At 39.2% G+C, this 23,739-nt stretch overlaps 1 protein-coding gene across 2 annotated transcripts in view; it reads right to left on the bottom strand.

Moving 5' to 3' along the window:
- The window catches only part of SYNE2 (spectrin repeat containing nuclear envelope protein 2), a 376,334-nt gene that overhangs the window by 220,098 nt on the left and 132,497 nt on the right, over positions 1-23,739 (bottom strand). For both annotated transcript variants that reach the window (XM_030811980.1, XM_030811985.1), the window contains exons 18-30: positions 22,957-23,106; positions 20,216-20,377; positions 16,275-16,433; positions 15,780-15,953; positions 12,921-13,055; positions 11,688-11,846; positions 9,767-9,978; positions 9,553-9,643; positions 8,297-8,406; positions 7,583-7,709; positions 5,577-5,734; positions 4,217-4,364; positions 2,969-3,579 (exon numbers count right to left, since the gene is read on the bottom strand). In XM_030811980.1, coding sequence (XP_030667840.1) covers positions 2,969-3,579; positions 4,217-4,364; positions 5,577-5,734; positions 7,583-7,709; positions 8,297-8,406; positions 9,553-9,643; positions 9,767-9,978; positions 11,688-11,846; positions 12,921-13,055; positions 15,780-15,953; positions 16,275-16,433; positions 20,216-20,377; positions 22,957-23,106 — 2,396 coding nt within the window. The remainder of the gene's footprint in view (positions 1-2,968; positions 3,580-4,216; positions 4,365-5,576; positions 5,735-7,582; positions 7,710-8,296; positions 8,407-9,552; positions 9,644-9,766; positions 9,979-11,687; positions 11,847-12,920; positions 13,056-15,779; positions 15,954-16,274; positions 16,434-20,215; positions 20,378-22,956; positions 23,107-23,739) is intronic.

Here is a 23,739-nt window from a genome sequence, read left to right as displayed (position 1 = left end):
GGAAAAGACAAGGGAAATCTTGCACTTCTCCTTTATGTACAAAAAGCTCTCCCTATCAAAAAGGAGTTATTTAAGGATAAAATAATACTGGAGGGATTAACACCATTCACCTAAATCTAAATTGCTAAACTTCTCACAGCCTCTACTTCCTAGCCTCCAGTTTTCTCTTCAGTTCCCTCCAATAAGGTTTTCATTCTCTACTGCCTACTGAAACAGCTGGCCTCCACATTGCAAAATCCCTGTTCCACTCTCAATCTTCACCTTGCTTCACTAGTCAGCACATTTAATACTTGGTCACTTCCTCCTTGTTGAGATGCCTTCTTCAGGTAACCCCAGAAGTCTCTTGATTTTCGTCCTACTGTACTGGCCTCTCCCTTCTCAGTTTCTTGGGCTGGTTCCCCCTCATCTTCCTGATCTCTCAATACGGAGTGCCCCTGAGTATGGATCCAACTTGGACCTCTTCTCTTGTTTATCTAAACTCACTCTCCTCGGAAATTTCATCCAGTCTCATAGCTTTAAACAGCCTTGTAAAATGATGAAAACTCTCAAACATATACCTCCAGCCCAGACCTCTCTCCTGATTCCTAATGCCATCTATTTTTAAGTGTCTTATTGATACTGCTGCTTGAATGTCTAATAAGTATCTTGAATATATCGTTTTTAAAACTGAGCACACCCAATCTTTCATTCAATACTGATAAATTTCATCCAACACTGATAAACTTCAGTCTTTTTCATCTCAGTTAATGGTAACTCAGTTCTTACTCACTGCTCAAGTTACCACTGACACAATGGACAATGAGAGGCAAGAGCACTTGAACCCGGAGGAAGGTTGCAATGCTTGGAAGCATTCTTGACCCCAATATCTCTTTTACATCCCATGTTATTGTGTCAATAAATCATCTGGTCTCTAACTTCAAACTATATACAGAATTTCAACACTTTCTACCACATTACCACTGGTCCATGCCAGCTTCATCCCTACCAGGGATTACTAAAATAGGTCAAACCGGACTTCCCAGGTCTTCTCTCAACAACTACAGTCTATTTTCAACACATCAGCCAGAGACAACAGGTTATGATGAAAACCAAGACATTTCTCTCTGCTTAGAACCCTGCAATGACTTCCCATGTCACTTGAAGAACAAGCCAAAGTTATCAAACAGCCTAAAAGTTCCTGCATGAGCTAAGCTACATCTCCCCCTCACTGCTGCACCTTCTCACCTCCTTGCCTTTCCTCAAACACACCTGACCTTTGTACCTACTGCTCCCTCTGCCTAGAAGGCTATTTCTCCAGGTTCAAGTGGCTTGCTCTTGCCTCTCATCTGATGCCAAGGCCACCTTCTCAGTGAGACCTTCCCTGATTACCCTGTTCAGTAGCAATCCCTTCCTCCTTCCTTACATAGAATTTCTTTTTCTTTCTCTCTTTCTTTCTTTGAGAGAGGGTCTTGCTGCGCTGCCCAGGATGGAGGGCAGTGGTACAATCGCATGCAGTGGTGGGATACCCTAAGAATGAAAGCATCACTGAGCTTGAGGGTGTGAGCATTTCAGAGGGAAAGGCACACTTGGCTACAATGAGGGCTTGGTCATCTAAAGACCCTCAAGAGACCACCGAGCCTGAGGCACTAAAGGTGCACAGAGGAGGAGACAGAAAGTGAGACAGATTTAGAAAGGGGGGAAGAGGCCGGGCGTGGTGGCTCACGCCTGTAATCCCAACACTTTGGGAGGTCAAAGCGGGTAGATTACCTGAGGTCAGGAGTTCAAGACCAGCCTGGTCAACATGGTGAAACCCCGTCGCTACTAGAAATACAAAAATTAGCCTGGCATGGTGGCACATGCCTGTAATCCCAGCTACTAGGGGGGCTGAGGTAGGAGAATCACCTAAACCTGGGAGGCAGAGGTTGCAGTGAGCCAAGATCTTGCCACTGCACTCCAGCCTGGGCAACAGAGCAAGACTCTGTATCAAAAACAAACAAACAAAAAACAACGGTGGCTCACACGTGTAATCTTTAGGAGGCCAAGGCAGGTGGATCATGAGGTCGAGAGATCAAGACCATCCTGGCCAATATGGTGAAACCCCGTCCCTACTAAAATATAAAAAAAAAAAAAATTAGCCAGGCGTGGTGGCATGCGCCTGTAGTCCCAGCTACTCGGGAGGCTGAGGCAGGGGAATCGCTTGAACCCAGGAGGTGGAGGTTGCAGTGAGCCAAGATCATGCCACTGAACTCCAGCCTGGTGACACCACAAGACTCTGTCGAAAGAAAGGAAAAGAGGAGAGGAAAGGGGAGGGGAGGGGAGGGGAGGGCAGGGGGAAAGGATTCCACAAAAGCGACTCTTGCTAACATTTTAGCTTTTGGAATTTGAAGACCCTATTCCAAATGCTGGAATTAAAATGGCAGCAAGTATACAGAAGGCTGCCAACCTCAGTCTACTGCAACTCTGCTCCATCTCCAGAATCAACACTAACTTTAGATTGCCTCTTAAATTCAGTCTCCTGCCCTTCCACTCAGTTCCCACCCTAATCCTGCTGGGAGGAGGAGGAGACCAAACAACTACGGAAGAAGCAGGGACAAGATGTGGCGCATGCATCTTCCACTACTGGTTTAATATCACAGCGTTGAGTCTGCCAGTCATCCGTCCTGAGGAGAACTCCACAGTAAACACACAGAAGTACAAGGGAATTATAAGTAACTCATGTACAGTACTTTATGCATATCTGACTTCACCACTCCTTTGTCCATAAGATACACTTTAAAGAGGAAAAAAAATTATGCAACGTTTTGTACAGGTACAATACCAACAAAAAGTAAGTTTGCTTGAAAAGTCTACAGAAAAGAATGCTGAACACTGAATAGAGAGGGATGGAATAGAAGCAGAAAGACATAGGAAGAATTTCTTTCACCTAATAGAAGTGAAAATACAGAAAGGTGCCAGTCACCTTGGATGGAAATGGATGGACAATACTTACCGATGTTTCACAGCTGGAACAGTAGGATCCTTAAGACCAATTTTACTGATTTGACTCTGCACATCTTGAATATTTTTGAGGAGTTCATTATTTTTGAAAATACAAGCCTCTAGTAATTTGTTTTTCTCAGTGAATTCCTCCTGTACCCCATAGCCATGTGTCTCAGATAACTTTATTGAAAAAGCATCAAGCAGGCTTTCACAGGAGGTGTCTTCATCCCATTCAACATCTTTAAAGCTCATATCAAGCATCTTCAAACATTTATCCAAATGTTTGGCCTTATCTTTCATCAGATGAATTTCTCCCTCTTTATTTCTTACTGTCAAAGTATTTTCTTGTGCCACCTGTGTATCTGAGGCTGAAAGGTCTGTAATAGGCTCAGCAGAGAGTCCAGGTGTTCTGAGAGATGCCAAAAAGTCTTCCAGAGCTTTGAGAGTATCTTCACTCCTCTGCACCTTGTGGTTCATTTCTTCAAATTGTGTTTTGTATTTCAGTATAATATTCTGCATTGCATGTAGATCAAATGGGTGTAACTCCTTTAATACAAAGTTGCCTGGCTCTTCTAAGCGGTTACATATTTCAATCTGTTTTGCTATAGAATCTTGGATATTCTAAAAATAAAGATAAGAAAAGCTAAAAAACTGAGGTGGAAAAAAGAAAGACTACATGTGAGAAACCAGCCCCAAACTGCATGACTAGATTTAATCTAGAAAAATGCTTTTGAGTTTAACAAAAGGTGACAGTTTCTACCTAAGGAAACATTTTAATTACAAATGATCAACGTGCCAGCTGATGTTTCAATCCCAAAAAGGAAACAAGCACATAAATCTATTGCTTCAAAGTAAATAATTAGATATTAAACTGTTCAGAGAACAATTTTATAATCTGAAAAATGAACAAATATTTTTATTTAAGATGGGATTTAGAATAAGAAAATGGTAGAATATAGCATTTAAGCATGAGTCTCATATATTTAGGAATTCAGTCACTGAAGAAGGCATTCATAAACAAGGCTTCATTTTAAATTCAAAGAAAATATCTCATTATGTACTCCACGGGCCCACCTCCAAATTTGCAAGGAATTAAAGAGTTAAGAAATAAAAAACAAGTCTAAATTACTGAAAAAAAATTATCGTGGCTTATACTCTTAATCTATGCTATCATAAATAATTAAAAATCCATAAAGATTTATAAATCTCAGAAGACTCGATTATTCTGTAAATACACTGTGAGAACTTATATACTTACCCTTAGGTGTTGATAAATGTGATCAGCATCAATGAGATGAAATTCTTGGATGGCCATTTTATGAAGAGGCAGGTCCGAGCCACAGAGAAGAAGTGATGCCTTCTCTACAGGTAACACAAGCTGCAGTGCTGTCTCTAAAGACTCCATTCTGGGTGCAAGGTAAACCAGACATGAGAGGAAAACACAGCAGAAAGATATCCTATAAAACTGATTAACACAATTACTGAACTAAGAACAGAAAATAATTGTCCAATAAATAGACATACAATGATATATACACATTATCACATTAATACTTAAACCCATCGATTCAAAATGCCAAAGAATGAATTGGTTGCTATATCCAAGTATTCTTTTATTTGTTCATCCATCTATCCATTTATTCATTCATTCATTCAACATACATTTATTTAGTGAGAGGCAGCAGAGCTAGGTTAACCATGACCCACTGGGCCACGCAACTCCAGCTGTTTGTCATTAATGATTTCTCCTTTCACTCCAAAAAGCATCCCAACATCCAAGCATTCTTCTTTTTTTTTCTTTTTGTATTTTTAGTAGAGACAGTGTTTCACCATGTTGGCCAGGCTGGTCTCAAACTCCTAACCTCAGGTGATCCGCCTGCCTTGGCCTCCCAAAGCGCTGGGATTATGGGCAGGAGCCACTGTGCCTGGCCCCAAAGTATTCTTGGCAGTGTAATATATACCACATTGAACGGAAAATTGTTGTAAAACACACTAAGCCTTTCTCTCTCTTTTGAAATAAAAACAGAATTGTAACTTAACTTCACCTTGACAACTAAGAAACCTTGTAATTATTTTAATTATGGAATAATTTCTTATATTTCCATGTTACAAATACAATGGGGTCCAAAGAATAGGCTCTACTGAAAATAAACTGAAATGTGTGACCATAGGTAAGTAATATATAGACTCTGAGCCTCAGTTTTTTTCCTATCAATACAGGAATATATGCTGGGGATACATATCCTATGTATACAACGAGAGTAATAGCACTCTCATTTCAGAAATGAAGAGATCAATGCCCACAGAGTTTATGTGACTTGGTCAAATTCATGCCCAAAAGAGACAGTGGAAAGACTGTGGCCTTTGAACTTTGGCAGACCTTAAGTTCTACTAAGTTTCTAGCTAGGAGTGTGGCCTGGTTATATTATTAATATTTAACCTCTCTGAGTATCAGTTTCCTTATCAGTAAAATGCAATCATAATGGTAGCCTCTCTTACTGTTGTTGTGACATCCAAATAAAACAACATACTTAGTATAGCAATAGTCTTGCTTAAAATGGCATTATAGGATTTAGTGAGTTTATTAGATTCATAGTTAATAGATCTCAGAATTTTACCTGGTATTAAGAGTCATCTGAAGCTCTCTTTCTCTTTCCTTTAGTGTGTCTCTTTCCTTAATTATAAAAGGCTTTTTTAAGTCATTCACATGATTTTCTAACTTCAATGAAATAATTTCAAACTCTTTCCAGCAAGCATCAGTTTCACTTTTTATGACCTAGATGGAACACATAAATTAATTTATCAACTAATGGGGTTAATAGGCACAATTATTCTGTTCTTAAAACATGAGACATTCACCAACTGTGGAAGCAAACACAATGTTTCACATGGAAATGTGTTTAAAAATACTTTCCAACCATCTACAAGTGAACTATCCTTTAGGGAACAATGACATTAACTATGCTCTCAGAGGACCCATTCAATGAAGTCAACGGAGTCCACAAGGCAGCTTTCAAAGGTACCCAAACTCCCTTCCCCTAGGGTAATTACACAGAATACAATTCAGAAAAATACAGATACATGTAAGAACAGATATTCTGTTTTCTCTGGATAGGAAATCTTTGTTACCTTCTAAACTAAAAGAAAACTGAAGTGAACCAAAACTGTTTCTACATAAATAGAAAATTAAATTAATTTACTGTTTCTACATAAATAAGAAGTAAATTAAATTAATTTATGGTTTATAATTAACATCTATAATTCTATACTACTCCAGCTCCTTATCTTGATTCTTTTTTTGGTAAGGCACTGCTATACAATACTACTGACAGATCAGCAATCTGTATAATTTGTTCTTCACTTTACCCAGAGATTCGTATAGTTTTTCTAACCAACTCATTATTCAGTTACTGGAGAAACATCAAGACAGTTTTTTTTTGTTGTTGTTGTTTTGAGACAGAGTCTCGCTCTGTCACCCAGGCTGGAGTGCAGTGGCGCAATCTCGGCTCACTGCAAGCTCCGCCTCCTGGGTTCACGCCATTCCCCTGCCTCAGCCTCTCTGAGTAGCTGGGATTACAGGCGCCCGCCACCACACCTGGCTAATTTTTTGTATTTTTAGTAGAGACGGGGTTTCACCCTGGTCTCGATCTCCTGACCTCGTGATCCGCCCGCCTCGGCCTCCCAAAGTGCTGGGATTACAAGCGTGAGCCACCGCGCCCGGCCTCAAGACAGTTTCTTAATTGTGATGAAAACATGCTAAATCCATCACTTGAGCAACAGGGATTTTAACATATAAATTTTGCTTATTCAGATGAAAAATGGGAGAACAGCCAGATGGTAGAGTGACTGAGACCCGGTATAATAAAAGAAACTAGAAAACATGGAAGGATGTTGTAGGAACTACCTACGGCCCTCCATCTGTGAGGGTTCCCTCTAATGCACTCAGGGCATGCATCAAAAATGATGCACTACAACGCACAGATCATCTTCCAAATAGGAAAGATATTATTTGTAGAAGTGTGATTTGTACACCAACAATAGACTGCTTCTTTCTGTTGTTTCTGAGTCAACTGCAATAACTTCCACTGAAGGCTTTTTAGGAGGAGAATTCATCATTTAAAGTGAAAACTCCCTCCACTGCCCTAAATGCCCAACATCAGACAGTCAACAATCACTGTACAGCAATTTTAGACACTGTGATAATTTGGTAAAGATGATGAAGGACTGAAACAAACATTCAGAGTCACTGGCTGGTTAACTTTGGAGCAACCCAGGAACAGGATGAAATTCCCTTCAAACACATTGTTTTTGATCAATTCCCTTGAAGCCTGAAGCACAAAAAGAAATAAATAAACAACAACTCTTCAAGCCACAATATCTGGAGTACCAGATTAGAGTATAAGCAGTAAATTAAGAGCCTAAACCAAAGCCTTTCCTGGGGTTGGTACTTGAAAGAAAGTCACTTTATGGACTAGGGTGACATTAGAAATGCAATCCAGCAAAGAGAGTTCTTTGGAAACATTTAGTGTATGTGACCTCAACAGAAAAGGGGATGTCCAGACTCACAGTGGTACTATTTTCTAATAAACAAGATAATCACAGAAATAATATTTTTGGTAATTACCTGTAGATCTGTCAGTTTAGCCTGCAGACAAGAACTACTCCTGTCTTCTTCACTAGAGAAATCAGAAGCAATCCTGAATTTGTTGTTTTGCAGGTGGTGTTCAAGAATATCTTTGTATGTATCATACCTGGGCAAAATGAAATGCAACATCACAATAGTTAATTTTTAAAATAACACAGGCCAAGCGCAGTGGCTCACACCTGTAATCCTAGCACTTTGGCAGGCCAAGGCGGGTGGATTGCCTGAGGTCAGGAGTTCGAGACCAGCCTGGCCAACATGGCGAAACCTCATCTCTACTAAAACTACAAAAAATTAGCTGGACATGGTGGCAGGTGCCTATAATCTCAGCTACTCAGGAGGCTGAGGCAGGAGAATCACTTGATCCCAGGAGGTGGAGGCTGCAGCAAGCCGAGATGGCGCCACTGCACTCCAGCCTGGGCGACAGAACAATACTCTGTCCCAAAATACTAAAAATAAAATAACACAAAGATAAACAAAAAACAAACAAAAAAATAAGAAAAATAAAATAACACAAAGAAATATTTTAAAATTACTGTCAACTGCATGTGAGGAAATACCATCGAATTTCTGTTTAAGTTACTGGATCACATGCAAAATGATGACTAAATGAAAATAAAACTTTTAAAAAGTATAACATGTTTGCATCGATGAAAGACTTTTGGTGGATTTTCCAGTTGTTTAAAAAGAGTTTACCTCTCTAGTAAACTATTTATAGATGCACTGTAATCCTTTTCTATAATGCTTTCTTCTTGCAGAGGCTTTAACTCTGATGCCAGGCTAAACTTCATAGTGGGTTCCATTGCCTAAGGGAATATGCAAAATAGTAAAGGAAAGATCTTAAACATACTTAGTTATCTGGAAAAGATAAATGCTTTATGTTCAAAAATGTATCACTGATTCTTTGTACCTCAAACCAGGAGATAATACAATTTCCTTGAGATGTCTCAGCTCAGAGAAAAGTCTTTCCGTAGGACAGAGGAGAGTCTCACCTTCTAATTGGTATGGCAACATGGTAAAGGAAGACTCCCAGCCCCAAAATGCTATTTCTGCCTGAGACTGCATACCCATAGTCAAAAGTAGACAGAAGCCTACCATGCAGGAGCAGACCTCTAGAAACAAATCCACCTCACCTCATTCCTTCCTCCACATGTTCTGATTGACAGTCTGGACTGTAATATACAGTAAATATCAAATTATCTAGACTTCAGGAATTTAGAAAATTCAATTCCCACAGATAATGAAATACATTATAATGCAGCAGAAGAAAAGGCAAATGATAAATGAACTTGTTTATCTCAATGAAATGGAAACATCTGTACAGATCAAGCTCAACCTCTCCTACCCTCAATAACAATGTACACAGATAATCGGTATTCATAATGGTTCTAAAGGGTCTCTGCTTGAAAGAACTGTTTGTATACTCAGAGGAAGATTAGATTATGCTTGCTATAGCTTTGGTTAGTTGCATTCTCCTTTGAAAATCAGTCTTTTCGGCCGGGCGCGGTGGCTCACGCCTGTAATCCCAGCACTTTGGGAGGCCGAGGCGGGCGGATCACGAGGTCAGGAGATCGAGACCATCCTGGATAACACGGTGAAACCCCGTCTCTACTAAAAATACAAAAAATTAGCCGGGCGAGGTGGTGGGCGCCTGTAGTCCCAGCTACACAGGAGGCTGAGGCAGGAGAATGGCGTGAACCCCGGGGGGCGGAGCCTGCAGTGAGCCGAGATCGCGCCACTGTACTCCAGCCTGGGCGACAGAGCAAGACTCCGTCTCAAAAAAAAAAAAAAAAAAAGAAAATTGGTCTTTTGCATTGTGTAAGTGGAAATTCTCCATTGATAAAAACAATCGGATAATTAAAACCAACATCTAATTAATGAGAAGTGAATTATTGTACACTTGGTCTTTTACTTTGGGTTTACTTCTAAAATACGTTATCCACATTTAACACCTTTTCAGTTGATGGCTGATTATCTGATTTTGCAAATGGTGCCTCACTGTGGGGATCCCCTCTTCTATTCTCAGATGTGGTGATGGTCCCCCTAGAAAGGAATCAAAATTGCATGTTTAAAAGAGAGTAAGAAAAATGAAACCTAAACAAGCATGATTAAGTGCAAAAGGCTTCATTTTATCCTATAGGATAGCTATTCTTATGCAGGACTAACTTGTTTTTCGACGTGCCTCCCGCTGTGGGCTGCAGTGTCATATGAATCTCGGAAGCACATTTCAGAAGTCTTTCTATCTTTTGTTCATAATCTTTGAGTAGTCTCTTCACTTCTTGTTGACTCTTCTGTGAAGGCAGCTCTTCACACAGCTCCCTCAGGACTTCCATGTGGTGATTAAGCTGGTACAGGCAGCCTTCCTCAGAAAAGCAGGCCTAATTGAAGAAATAAAGCAGGAAATGTGCTTCCGATGAGTTTACATGATTATTCCATAAGGACTAGAAACTAACAGATGTGTGTGGTTTTAACAATGTGTTCTTGTATAGGCCATCTACATGCTATGACAATAGGCGCTGGAGAAAAAAAGATGAGAGAGTCAGCCCTAAAGGAATTTTCGGTTCAGTAACCTAGACAGACAAAGAACCAGCACAGAGTGTGCTAAGTGTTATGATAGAGCCTACCTGCCTGAAGGAGTTAGAGAAAGCCTGCCTCACAAGAGGGAAGCATCTGAGCTATACGTGGAAGAAATAAGGACAAGTTCTCCAAGTATAAGGGGAGAGAGGTTATTTCTAGCAGAAGGACCACCAAGAGGACGAAAAGCACGAAGATAATGAAAAGCGCCAGATGTCTCAAAGGACCAGTACTCCAGTGGGGCTGGAGTGCACGGCACAGCAGGAGGGATGCTAAAGGGGTTTCCTGGGCCAGGCTATGAAGGAACTAAGTGGCCTTCTAAGATGCCTGGAATTGTCCTGGGGGTATGGGGAACTGGTAGGATTTGTGGCTCAAAAGGACAACTCTGGTGCTGGTACGGAAGATGAGATGAAGCAACCATCATCATTCTGAGAAAAGAACCCTGGTTTAGGTAAGTGGAAACACCACTGGAAAGGAAGAAGCTGTTCTGAAGAATCCCAGATGGGGCTTGGCAACAGATTTAATTAAGGCTGAGTGGAAAGGAAGGCAGGAAGGAGAGGAAGGGCGTCATGAGACAGCAATGCCATTCATTACCAGTAGACAGAATATAAAATGAACCTTTGAGAGGAGATATTATTGGTTCAGTTTTGAGCTTGCTGAATTTGAGTTCTCCGAAAAACACTGGTGATATCTACTAGTCAGTGAGAAATAGAACACAGAATTCAGGTGAAAGGACTCAGCTGGAGAGAAAAATTGACGCACTATCATTGCAGAGAAGGCAGGTCAAACCCCAGAGTGCATAAAATCGCCTAAGGGAAGCATGAAATTAGCCAAAAGTGGAGGTGGAGACTCCTTCTTCAAAAGCAAAACATTAATAGAATAAAAAGGAATATTTGTGAAGACACTAAAAAGTACTCACTGTAAATTATATATCGCTATATATTTACATATCTACATCTGTATCTGTTTAGATAGATAGATAGATAGATAGATATAGAATTATATAAAGCAAGAGAGACTGACAGTGGGAGAGCCACAACAGTAGAAACTTAAAAAGAAATGAAAAAAGGGTCAGAAATGTCAAATACATAAAAGCAATCAAATAGGATGGAGACCAAAAAAAGATCATGAGATTTGCCCCAGCTGCTTTATACCCTGATTTGCTCATTTTCTCAAAAGCTGTGCTTCTGAGGACACTGTGTCCTGACAAAAGCCAACTGTGAGTAGTTTAGTAACAGTTGACACATTTGTGACCAGAGTCTGAGGACAGGGGCCACTGAGACATATCAAGGGAAATCATAAAATATTAACTCAGTGCCGAATTTTCTCACTTCTAAAAAGTAGGAAGCACAGGCTCTGCTGCCAGTGTGAAGCAAAGAAGTGATCATCCCCGGGGAGAGGAGGGCTAGGGTAATTTTCAGAACAGGTTTCATCCTAGGCTAAAGATACACACAAGCATTTAAGATAAACCCCAAAATGATGACAAAATTTAAGTGGAAACACGTTATTGTACCTCATGTTCTCTGATGAGACCCTTGGTCCTTCCTCTACGGATAAGTTTCTTTTCTTTATTTATTTGCTTTTCAAGTTTTAAAATATTGTCACTAAGCTTTCCTTTTTCAATATCTATTTTTAGTTGTTGAACATATAAAGACAGTTCATGATGAAGAGACTACAAAAAAAAAAAGGAATATATTAACCATGGGAACAAAATATACAAAAAAGTATTTACAGTAACAATAAATATATGTGTAGTGACAAAAGGACAGAAACAAAGCTTAAGTGCCATTCTGATTCATCCATATATTTTGGGGGGAGATATTTTAAAACATCCCAGGCCCATAAACATGGTTTTTTTTTTTTCTAACAAATAAAAATGTATTTTAGCTGTGAAAGGCACTATTAAGAAAATGAAAAGACAAGCTACAGACTGAGGGAAACTGTATGCAAAACAGACAATTGAGCCCAAGGAGACATAAGTAAATGTAATGTGTATCCTGAATAAGATTCTAGAACAGACAGAAAGAACATCTGGGGAAAAGTGTGAAAAGGTAAATAAAGTGCAAACTTTAGTTAATACTAATGTATCAATCTGTCAGGGTAAACTGCTAGAAAAAATAATGTATTAACATTGACCCAGTAATTGTATCGATACTATACTAAGGTAAGATGCTGATAACAGAGGAATCTGGGCATGGGGTACATTGGAACTCTCTGCACCATCTTTATAGTAATTCTGTAAATCTAAAACTATTCTAAAGTAATAAAGTTTATTTTAAAATGAGTTTTAGGAGGATCCTTAACAGCACATATTCAATCCACTTACATAGACACAGATATATAGACACACACATTTTAATTATCATATTACACATTTCAATATTAATTATCATTTAATATTAATTGCCATTCATTACCAGAACATAATCTCAGTGGTAGATGCTTTCTATAAATCCTTGCATCAATTCTGCCCAGTAGGTGGTGTTACCCCATTTTTATCAGGGAGGATCCTAAAAGTTAAGTACCTTGCCCAGGGTCATAGCTGCTGAATCCAGGTTTGTCTGCCACCAAAGCCCAGACCTATTCTGCTATGAAACTCTGTATGAACCCTGGGACTTCAGCCTGCAGGGACCAGCCCACTGGTGATACAGCGTAGTCAGGAAAACCCCAGGAATGGCTCTGACAACCAACAGCCCAGAATCAAACATATAAAAACGTAAGTACAGAAACATATGCATGTTCTTACCTCCCATTTGGCACAGACATCTCTACTCTTTTCTTCTAAAGACGTCTTTATGTCCTCGGTTACATTATTTTTTAGTTCTTCAACAGCTTTCAAATACTTGGCCAGACTCTTTGTATTAGAAATTATTAGTGCTTCCTAAAAAAAAAAAAAAAATTGCAAACAAAATCATAAAAGCCTCATTCTACTGCCAAATCCTCAAAATCCTCAAAGCTAATTTTGGTATGTCTTTAACTAGTAAAGTAGGAAGGGGCTCTCTGAAGAATATCTGAAGATTTATAGGAGACTTTTCTTTGTAAATCGAGGTTGCTAGCCCTTTGGCATCTCTTAAATTCTTTTCAAAAGAGTGCCAAAATATTTATTATTCAAATGTAGTTACACATGAGGCCCAGATTAAGATATCTTTATGATATTCAAAATGATTTTTGTTACCCCATTGATAAGTAATTATAAAGTTCACTGTACAGGGTTAATGAGCCCCTGACTAAGTTTCCTCTAAAGTTCTTAACTATTGAGCAGACAACCATACTTCAGAAGCAATATAATATGAAGAGTATATCAGTTTTGTTTTGTTTTGTTTTTTGTTTTGAGATAGGATCGCGATCTGTCACCTAGGCTGAAGTGCAGTGGCACAATCACAGCTCACTGAAACCTCAAACTCCTGGGCTCAAGCAAGCCTCCCACCTCAACCTCCCAAAATGCTGGGATTATAGGTGTGAGCCACCATGCCTGGCCAAGACAAAATTTATAGAAAGGTTAACTATCATGCATAAGCAGTTATGCTGAAAGGAGGCCAATTTGTTTCACCACCAACTTCAAAGTTTTGCCCAGGGCCACTCATGTTGGCAGTCCCTCCCCAGCAGTACACAAGAATGGGAACAGCCCTGACAGGCATGTGTCTGCTCCTAATCTGACATACTCTACAGGAACAGAAACCTGGCCTAGGTAACTAGCGAATGACAGAACAAAAAAACAGGTCGGGGCCTGTGTGTGAAAAAGGCAGAAAACCTACAGGAGAGAGAAGATGAAAGTAATTCTCTGGGAGAAGCCAAGCAGGGTGGGAATTCGCTCATTCACTCATTACACATTTTTATGGACCAGTTGCAGGTAAGGCACAATGCTGAGCTCCAGGGCCCTCCTCCAAGGCCTCCTTTAGGACTGCTAGATTTATGACCTGGGGAGACACTTTTACTCTGTATGCTGTTCATAGCTGGGAGCTCCTACTGCCCATGTCTGCATGCCTACCAGAGCAGGGATCTTGCTTCTGCTGTGAAAGTGTATCCACTTGACTAAATGCCATTGGCAAAATGGGGGAAAACCAAAAGGAAGAAGGTCAGGGAGAGGAAAATCGTGTGAGAACTGACACCTCCAGCCCTTCTCTGGTAAAGGAGCCAAGAAGCTGGCCACAGTGGCTCACACCCAGCACTTTGGGAGACCGACGTGGGAGGATCACTTGAGGCCAGGAGTTTGAGACCAGCCTTGGCCAATAAAGTGAGACCCTTTCTCTATAAAAAATTTTTTTAAAAATTAGCTGCGCGTAGTGGTGTTTTCCTGTAGTACCAGCTACTTGGAGGCTGAGGCAGGAGGATAGCTTGAGCCCAGCAGTTGGAGGCTGCGGTGAGCCAAGATAGCACCACTGAACTCCAGCCTGGGTGACAGAGTGAGACCCTGTCTCTAAGAAAAATAAAAATAAAAATAAAAAAAGAGGGAGACTAGGAGCCTCTATTTTTTTTTCCTTCTCTTTTTCCTGACCAGACCATATCTACCCACCTAGAATCCAGCCTCACCATCATTTAAAACAAGCATTCATTCTTAAGGTCAATTTAGTACTTTCAGGAACCTGGGAGTAAAAGCGGGAATAAAAGACAGAGGGAAGTGGTTGAAGGTGGCAGCTAGCAAAGTGCAAATGGCGTGAGATCAAGCAGACAAGGGCTACTAAGGTCATAGGAAAAGCAATGCTGAAATGACTGACAACAGGGCCCCAGCATGGTTAGCAAATCCAGTAGGCCAAAACAGGGTTGAGGCCCAGAAGACAGACGGAGGCCGTGATGAGAATGAAGAGAGGCTCCTATAGGGCACCCTTTCATAAAGAGTAGGCACAGGAATGGGGCAATGCCTTCCTGCATCTTTATTTCCCCTAAATGCCCAGCTCATTGTAAGTGTTCAATAAAGTGTGCTAAATGCTGAACACGAATGAAAAAAAGTATTACTCTACCTCTCCAATTTGCTCCAAGGTAGAGGCATTTAGCTTTGCTTCTAATTCCCCCAGCACCTCCCACCATGTTAAGTAATAGTGAGTCTCTGGTTTGGTGACATCTTAAGCTGCAACCTCAGCCTACCAAACCATAAAAATCAACCTGAAACTGTCTCCATACAAAACATTATTGGGTCTTTAACTATAGAAAAGTATGCTTCCATGAATAACTTTTATCAAAGTATTTTAATAATAATGGTTTTTTTTACATTCAGAGAATGTATGCAAAGTAACTTCATGTGCCTTATTTTCACTTAAAGCCTCACAACAAATCTGACAGCTGGATAGGGCTGGAACTATTATGCCAATTTTTACAAATTAAAAATCCAGAGAAATTAAATTCTTGTTCAATGTCATAGAGTCAGCTGCACTCTTTACACCATATCACTGAGTACATTCAGCAGATCCACAATAAAATTTGAATTAAAAAATTCTATACTCGAATACTTATGTTTAATAACATCAGGGGAACAATATATAATACTGAGAAATTCTTTTTAAGTTATAGTAACTCAGTATATAATTACAGTGAAGGAAACATCTTGATTTCAAAAAAGATAGACAGTTAACAATAATGTCCTACATTTGATGGTTGAAAAGATTCCCACCTTGTATTTTGAAATGAGTCCACCGGGGCTCTCTCTTTGCCCCAGTAACTGCTGAGCCCTCATCATATATGATTCAAGTTCCTTCTGGGATTCTTCCATCTTCAGCCTGATGTCCAATTCTGGTGAAACGTCAGTTAAGTTCTTCAACGCTGCAGTGAGTTTTACCACATTGATCTTGAAGACAAAAAAATTCTCAAATTAACACGGGGACCAATTCTTAATAAATTCTTAAGTTAACAAATACTTTATTTGTTATTTTCCCACTAGACAAAGATATTTAGATATCTATCTAAATTATGATACTTATATACTATGATACTTATGATACTTATATTTTCTGATATGCTCTAAATTATAAAGAAATAAAACAATGCAAAAGTAATATTTTACAAAACATTTCCAAGCTACAGGGCTATCACACCCCTTCACTACCCACCCAGTGACCCCTCAGTTTTAGAGAACAGAATTACTAAATAAGGAATATTAAAGAGAGACCTGGACTTTCTCTTTAGCTTCTTGAATCTTTGCCTGAAGCCCAGTTGTGAGAACATGTTGAAAGGACTCCTGGCTTGAAATATTTTGTATATCCATTTGTAACATATCTTCACTTCTTGCCATAAGCTCATCATACATAGAGCCTTTGGCAATAAGATGCTATTAAAACAAATTGAAGTGAGATCACAATAAACATTCTGATTATATGTTAAACATTAATCAAAACAATCGCCGGAAACCAAAAAAGTTCATTATTAATCCAAAATCAGGCAAATTTGCATTCTGAAAAATGATATTTTAAGGAGTCATTTTGAAATTCCATATTGATACAATCAGATTCCGAACATGTTTTATAGATTATTCTTTATACAGTAAGCACTTCAATAAAATAAAGAATAAAAGTAATACAATGACAATAGAAAGAAACTTGAAACAATGGCAATAAATATTAAAATGATCTTGTTCTATGTCAAAGTAGTGGAGAGGAGAATTCAATAAATGTTACTGGAGAAAATAGCTATTGGAAAATAATCTTTATATATCATAACAAAAATAAATTCCAAATGGGTCAGAAATATGAAACCACAAAAAGAAGACATTATCCATAAAAACCAAGCTGCGGCCAGGCACAGTGGCTCACGCCTGTAATCCTAGCACTTTGGGAGGCTGAAGTGGGCTGATCACCTGAGGTCAGGAGTTCGAGACTGCCCTGGCCAACATGGTGAAACCCCATCTCTACTAAAAATACAAAATTAGCTGGTCATGGTGGCACACGCCTGTAGTCCCAGTTACTCGGGAGACTGAGGCAGGAGAATTGTTTGAACTCAGGAGGCAGAGGTTTTAGTGAGCCAAGACTGTGCTCCTGAACTCCAGCCCGGGCGACAAGAGTGAAACTCCATCTCAAAAAATGCAATAAAATAAATGAAATAAAATAAAACTGGCGGTGGCTCATGCCTGTAATCCCAGCACTTTGGGAGGCTGAGGTGGGTGGATCAGTTGAGGTCAGGAGTTTGAGATCAGCCTGGCCAACATGGTGAAACCCGGCCTCTACTAAAAATACAAAAATTAGCCAGGTGTGGTGACGGGTGCCTATAGTCCCAGCTACTTGGCAGGCTGAGGTAGAAGAATCTCTTGAACCAGGGAGGTAGAGATTGCAGTGAGCCAAGATTGCACTACTGCACTCCAGCCTGGGCAACAGAGCAAGACTCCGTCTCAAAAAAATAATAAAATAAAATAAAATCTGGTCTGCTATCTCGCTGCAGAGGGTCTTTCCAGGCCTAAGAGTAGGGACAGACATGACTACATAAATATAAAAAACCTGCAATGCAAAATAAAATAAACAAAGTCAACAACTCAGCAAAAATATTTGACACAGAAATGAAAATGGATCACAATTCAAAGAGCTTGTATAATTCAATTTTTAAAATGCCAAGATCCCAAAGAAAATTTTGAAAATATAAGAACAGATAATTCACAGAAACAGATGTCTAATAAATATATGATAGTTCAATATTACATGTAGTCAAATAAGTATCCATTAAAACAATAAGGAGATACCACTTTTCAGTTCTCAACTTAGCAAAAAACAATTTTTTAATTACAACTCACAGTGGCGTGGTGATATGGTTTGGCTGTGTCCCCACCCAAATCTCATCTTGAATTCCCATGAGTTGTGGGAGAGACCCGGTGAGAGGTAATTGAATCATGAGGGCAGATCTTTCCTGTGCTGTTCTCATAATAGTGAATAAGTTTCATGAGATCTGATGATTATATAAGGGGGAGTTTCCCTGAACAAGCCCTCTTCTCTTGTCTGCCGCCACATAGACATGCCTTTCACCCTCCACCATGATTGTGAGGCCTTCCCAGCCATGTGGAACTGTAAGTCTATTAAACCTCTTTCTTTTGTCAATTGCCCAGTCTCGGGTATATCTTTAATAGCAGGGTGAAAACAAACTAATATACATGGGTATGATAAAATAGAAGTTACAGTATGTGATATCAACTATGTAAATGTTGATCTTATTTGTCTTGGGGCAGTGGAATCACAGTAATTTCAATTTTTTGAAATTAGCATGTTCATTTATAATTTCAATTTTTCTTTCTTTTAAATTATAAAACCAACAAAAAAGCTCATGTAATTCAAAAAAACTGAAAAACAATAGAAAGGTACAGCATGTAAAGAAAATACTTATAGCTGGGCACAGTGGTTCACGCCTACAGTCCCAGCACTTTGAGGGGCTGAGGCGGGCAAATCACTTGAGCCTAGGAGTTCAAGGCCTGCCTGGGCAATACAGCAAAACCCTGCCTCTACTAAAAATGTAAGAATTAGCTGGGCGTGATGGCGCATGCCTGTAATCCCAGCTACTTGGGAGGCTGAAGTGGAAGGATCACTTGAACCTGGGGAGGTCGAGTGAGCCATGGTTGTGCCACTGTACTCCCGCCTGGGTGACAGAGCAGAACCCTGTCTCAAAAAAAAGGAAAGAAAATATTTATTTTATGTCTACCATGTACTAGCAGCTGGGAATAACACGGGATTGAGATAGACTCAGTTACGGGTATATCTTTACAGGTATTTTTCTATGAATATAAATGTATCATATATAAAAATACAACTCTGTTTAAAAACCACAAATGAGATTACATTATCTCATTATCCATACAGTTTAGGAACTTGTATTTCTTACTTTAGAATATATCTTGATCCAATATTTTGATCCAATGAATATCTACTTAATTCTTTCTTGATAGAAATATATTTCAGTGTGCTTGTATGTTCACTATAATTTTTAAATATTTAATTTCTACCTCATTTTTTTCAAGAAAATAAATTCCAGATAGAGTAGATAAATAAATATTAAAAATAAAATCAGAAAAGCACTGGCAGATGAGATGGCATGATAAATTTATATAGTATTTTCAAAGCAATAAAAACTATCACACAATGAAAACACAAAATGCTGAAATATACACCTTTCAGAAACGTAGGCTCAGAAAAATTACGTAAATGTTCCTTTTTATTCCAGGAACTTCCCGTCTTGTTGTAACTTATGCTCTGTAGGTTTTATAGCTGAGCTGGAACTCAGTAAAAACCTCAATGATAACTCCTTTCCCAGGAGAACTAAGTGATATTAAGACACACTCTTGCCTCACTGCCTTTCAATGAGTCGACTGCCTGAGAATAAAGACAGAATGGAGATCTAACAACATGAGTCACTCTCCCTGCATTGAGTAAGGAAAGCAGAGTGGCTTCATCAGTGGGTGAACTTTCAAAGCATAGATTGTATGATTTCTTTTATTTTTTTCAGAAGGAGTCTCACCCTGTCGCCAGGCTGGAGTGTGGTGGTGCAATCTCGGCTCACTGCAACCTCTGCCTCCTGGGTTCAAGCAATTTCTCCTGCCTCAGCCTCCCAAGTAGCTGGGACTAGAGGCATGCATGCCACCACGTCCAGCTAATTTTTTGTATTTTCAGTAGAGACGGGGTTTCACCATATTGGCCAGGATGGTCTCGATCTCTTGACCTTGTGATCCACCTGCTTCAACCGCCCAAAGTGCTGGGATTACAGGCGTAAGCCACCGCGCCCAGCCTGATTATATATAATCTCTTCTGTGTACTCTGCACTGAGCTATATTGAGACTGAACTCACTCATCTCCTCATTGTCCTCTGGCGCAAGAAAATATTTTAACCCCCATGTTATAGCTAAGAAAATAAGTCCAAGAGCTTAACATTCATAGGTATTATCAGTGGTCTCCTAATCTATCCTCTGCTTTCAAGCAAAATAACAGCAAATGATCCAGGGATAAAATCCATTCATTTTTAGAACTCCCAACAAAGAAAATTAAAACTGTAGGCTTATTACTACTTACTTTAAAACTTCTTATTTATCTTAAAACATAAATGTACAACCATGAAAGTACCCTCTTAATACTTTTACACTCCTACCTTCAAAGATTCTTCCATTGAGGTGTCCACATCATCTTGATCCAAAACTGATTTGGCTTCTGCCTCCCAGATTTCCACTTGCCCAATGAGTTTTTCAACATCTTTAGCCACTTTTAGTTGCCCTGTGAATTCTTCATTTTCTTTTTCATGCTTCTCTCCAGCCTACAACATTCAAAATTACCACTGAGCAAATGTCAGCATGTACATAACAAAATAATTTTCCTTTTCAAAAAGTTACACCTGTAATCCCAGCTCTTTAGGAGGCCAGGGCAGGAGGATCGCTTGAGGCTAGGAGTTTGTGACCAGTCTGGGCAACAAAGCGAGATCTTATCTCTACAAAAAAATTTAAAGTTAGCTGGGCATAATGGTGCATGCCTGTAGTTCTAGCTACTCAGGAGGCTGAGGCAAGCGAATTGCCTAAACCCAGGAGTTTGGGGCTACCGTGAGCTATGATCATGCCACTGCATTCCAGCCTGGGCAACAAAGCAAGACCTTGTCTTCAAAAATAAAAGATAAAAAAGTTACGCCACTTTCTTTCCTGAAGAGTGCTAATCAAACATATTTTAATGACATAAGATGTAGCTCTTTGACAACAATAACTTTTTTTTTCTATATGAGGTCTCGCTTTATTGCCCAGGCTGGAGTGCAATGGCACAATCACAGCTCACTGCAGCCTCAACCTCCCAGGCTCAAGTGATCCTCCCACCTCGGCCTCCCGAGTGGCTGGAATTACAGGTGTATGCCACTACATCTAGCTGTTTTTATATTTTGTAGAGATGGGGTCTTACTATGTTGCCCAGGCTGATCTCGAACTCCTGGGCTTAAGTCCCATCTCAGCCTCCCAAAGAGCTGGGATTACAGGTATGAGCCACCATGCCTGGCCAATGATAACACTTCAAAATAGTATATATCACTTTGTAAATTAAAAAGTTTGTTCAGGGTTTCTTACTTAATTATAATATCATTCCTATCAGATAATATTTTCTACATTTTACATGTAAGAAGATTAAAGTTTAGTAAATTAGGGTAAGTGACTATAAACACATTTCTAAAACTCATATACAATTTAAATAAATACAGCTATTAGTAATGGTAGTTGTAAAATATCAAGAAGAAACTCAGAATCAAATTTCAACAAAATTAAATCTTTTTCCCCTTAATAATCTATAGGTTGACATACTATAGCTTTACATGATGGATACATTATTTCTTAAACTATATATGGACAAATTATAATGGCTTATATTTATGGAGTACACAGATACATTCTTTTTTTTTTTTTTTTTTTTTTTTTGAGATGGAGTCTCTGCCTGTCACCCAGGCTGGAGTGAAGTGGTGCAATCTTGGCTCACGGCAACCTCCGCCTCCTGGGTTCAAGCAACTCTCCTGCCTCAGCCTCCCAAGTAGCTGGGATTACAGGCACCCGCCACCACTCCCAGCTAATTTTTGTATTTTTAGTAAATACGGGGTTTCACCATGTTGGCCAGGCTGGTCTCAAACTCCTGACCTCAAATGATCTGCCTGCCTTGGCCTTCCAAAGTGCTGGCATGAGCCACCGCTCCCAGCCGAAAGATACATTCTTAAAGTTGTTTTTAATCAGGTCACTGTTTTATTTATTTTATTTATTTTAAATAGAGATAGGGTTTCACTATGTTGCCCAGGTTGGTCTCGAACTTCTGAGCTCAAGCAATCCTCTCGCCTTGGCCTCCCAAAGTGCTAGAATTGAAGGCATAAGCCACCTTGCCTGGTCAGATCACATTTTAAATGTATCAGAAGACTCTAGTATTTTAAACACACTGCAAAAATTCAGATCTTTCCAGATTTTCTAAGTAGGCATTCTTACAGTAGGAAAATGCTGGCACTCCATCATGCCAGTAGGTCCGAGCCACTTTAAAAGTAGTTTAAGTAAAGCTGTGTAAGTTACCACGAAGGTGGAGCATTTCCAAAGCCATAGGTGTTATATCTTACAAGTATATGATTTTTAATTTATTTTTTGTTCTTTTCCCATACTTGGGAGGATGACTCTAAAGTCATCCTCCAAATTACCCAACAAAACAAGGAAGAAATAGAATATTTTCCCCCATTTTACAGAAAGGAAGCAAGACACATGGAGGCCAGGGGCTAGCCTAAAGGTAGCCAATTTCTGTGCACCAGTCGGAAGTAGTAACAAGAAAATAACAACTCATTTGACACTGCTCAGAGTCAGGACTGCTCTGTGTGTCTGTGAGAGCACAGTAAGTGTAATAAGTAAGACTTTCATGCTAAAGACTTCACAAGGGAAAACATCTAAGCATTTTCCTAGGAAATGACCATACTTTAAATGTTACCTAGCAATCCACACATTTACCACCAACTCAACAATATCTTTTCTTTCTTTTTTTGAGACGGGAGTCTTACTCTGTCACCCAGGCTGGAGTGCAGTGGCACGATCTCGCCTCACCTTCAGCTTCCACCTCCCAGGCTCAAGCAATCCTCCCACCTCAGCCTCCCGAGTAGCTAGAACCACAGGTGCACAAACACATGTCCAGCTAATCTTTCGTATTTTTGGTATAAACAGGGTTTTGCCACATTACCCAGGCTGATTTCGAACTCCTGAGCTCAAGCAATCCACCTGCTTTGTCCTCCCAAAGTGATGGGATTACAGGCATGAGCCACCATGCCCGGCAATATCTTTTTTTTTTAATAGCAAAGTTAAATTATTTCTATTTGCAAGTGAAATATACAAAGTATGATTATTTTACCTTTATATTTTGATTATAATTTTCAGGAAGTTCTATTGACATATCTGTTGAAAACTCAACAGTTGCTTTTTCTTCTTTAGAAAGAATATTTCCAGAATTGTCAAAAGTGAGCTGATCCTGTTTTTTTATCATCAGTGGCAGGTTCATTTCCTATACAAAATAATTTCATGAAATGTAATACTCATATTTTTATTTTATGCTAATATACATTACAAACAGTAAGTGGACGTAATATATTCAAATATATGTTTAGGATTAAACTACAACAGTGTTATAAAATATGAGCATTTCACATAAAACACCTACATCTCAAATTGTTAAGAATCAGTTGAAAAAATATTTTATAAAAAGTCTGCTTTTATGAGGCACTATGCTACATATAAAGATACATAAGGCTCAGTGTATGTTCTCAATGAGCTGAAAATCTAGTAGGCAAAACAATGCTTGTTTTTCCTTCCTGGTAAGTGAATTTCAACTAGAAAGCTCTACAGTAAAAAGGGTTCAAGAATTAAAAGATCTCTCAGGCATATACTCAAGAAAGATTCAAGAACTGAAAGCTCTCTTGAGCATACACTCAAAGAAAACATGTGTCCACATGAATGTCCATAGCTGCATTGTTCATAAAAATCCAAAAAGTGAAAAGAACTCAAATGTGTATAAACTAGAGAATGGATAAACAAAATGTGGTATATCCATACAATGAATTATTATTTGCCAATAAAACGGAATGAAGTACGATTACATTCTATAATACAGATGAACCTTAAAAATATTATGCCAAGT

The sequence above is a fragment of the Nomascus leucogenys genome, chromosome 1a (genome assembly GCF_006542625.1).
Source record: "Nomascus leucogenys isolate Asia chromosome 1a, Asia_NLE_v1, whole genome shotgun sequence".
NCBI lineage: Eukaryota > Metazoa > Chordata > Mammalia > Primates > Hylobatidae > Nomascus > Nomascus leucogenys.
This window is presented reverse-complemented; position numbering and strand designations above follow the sequence as displayed.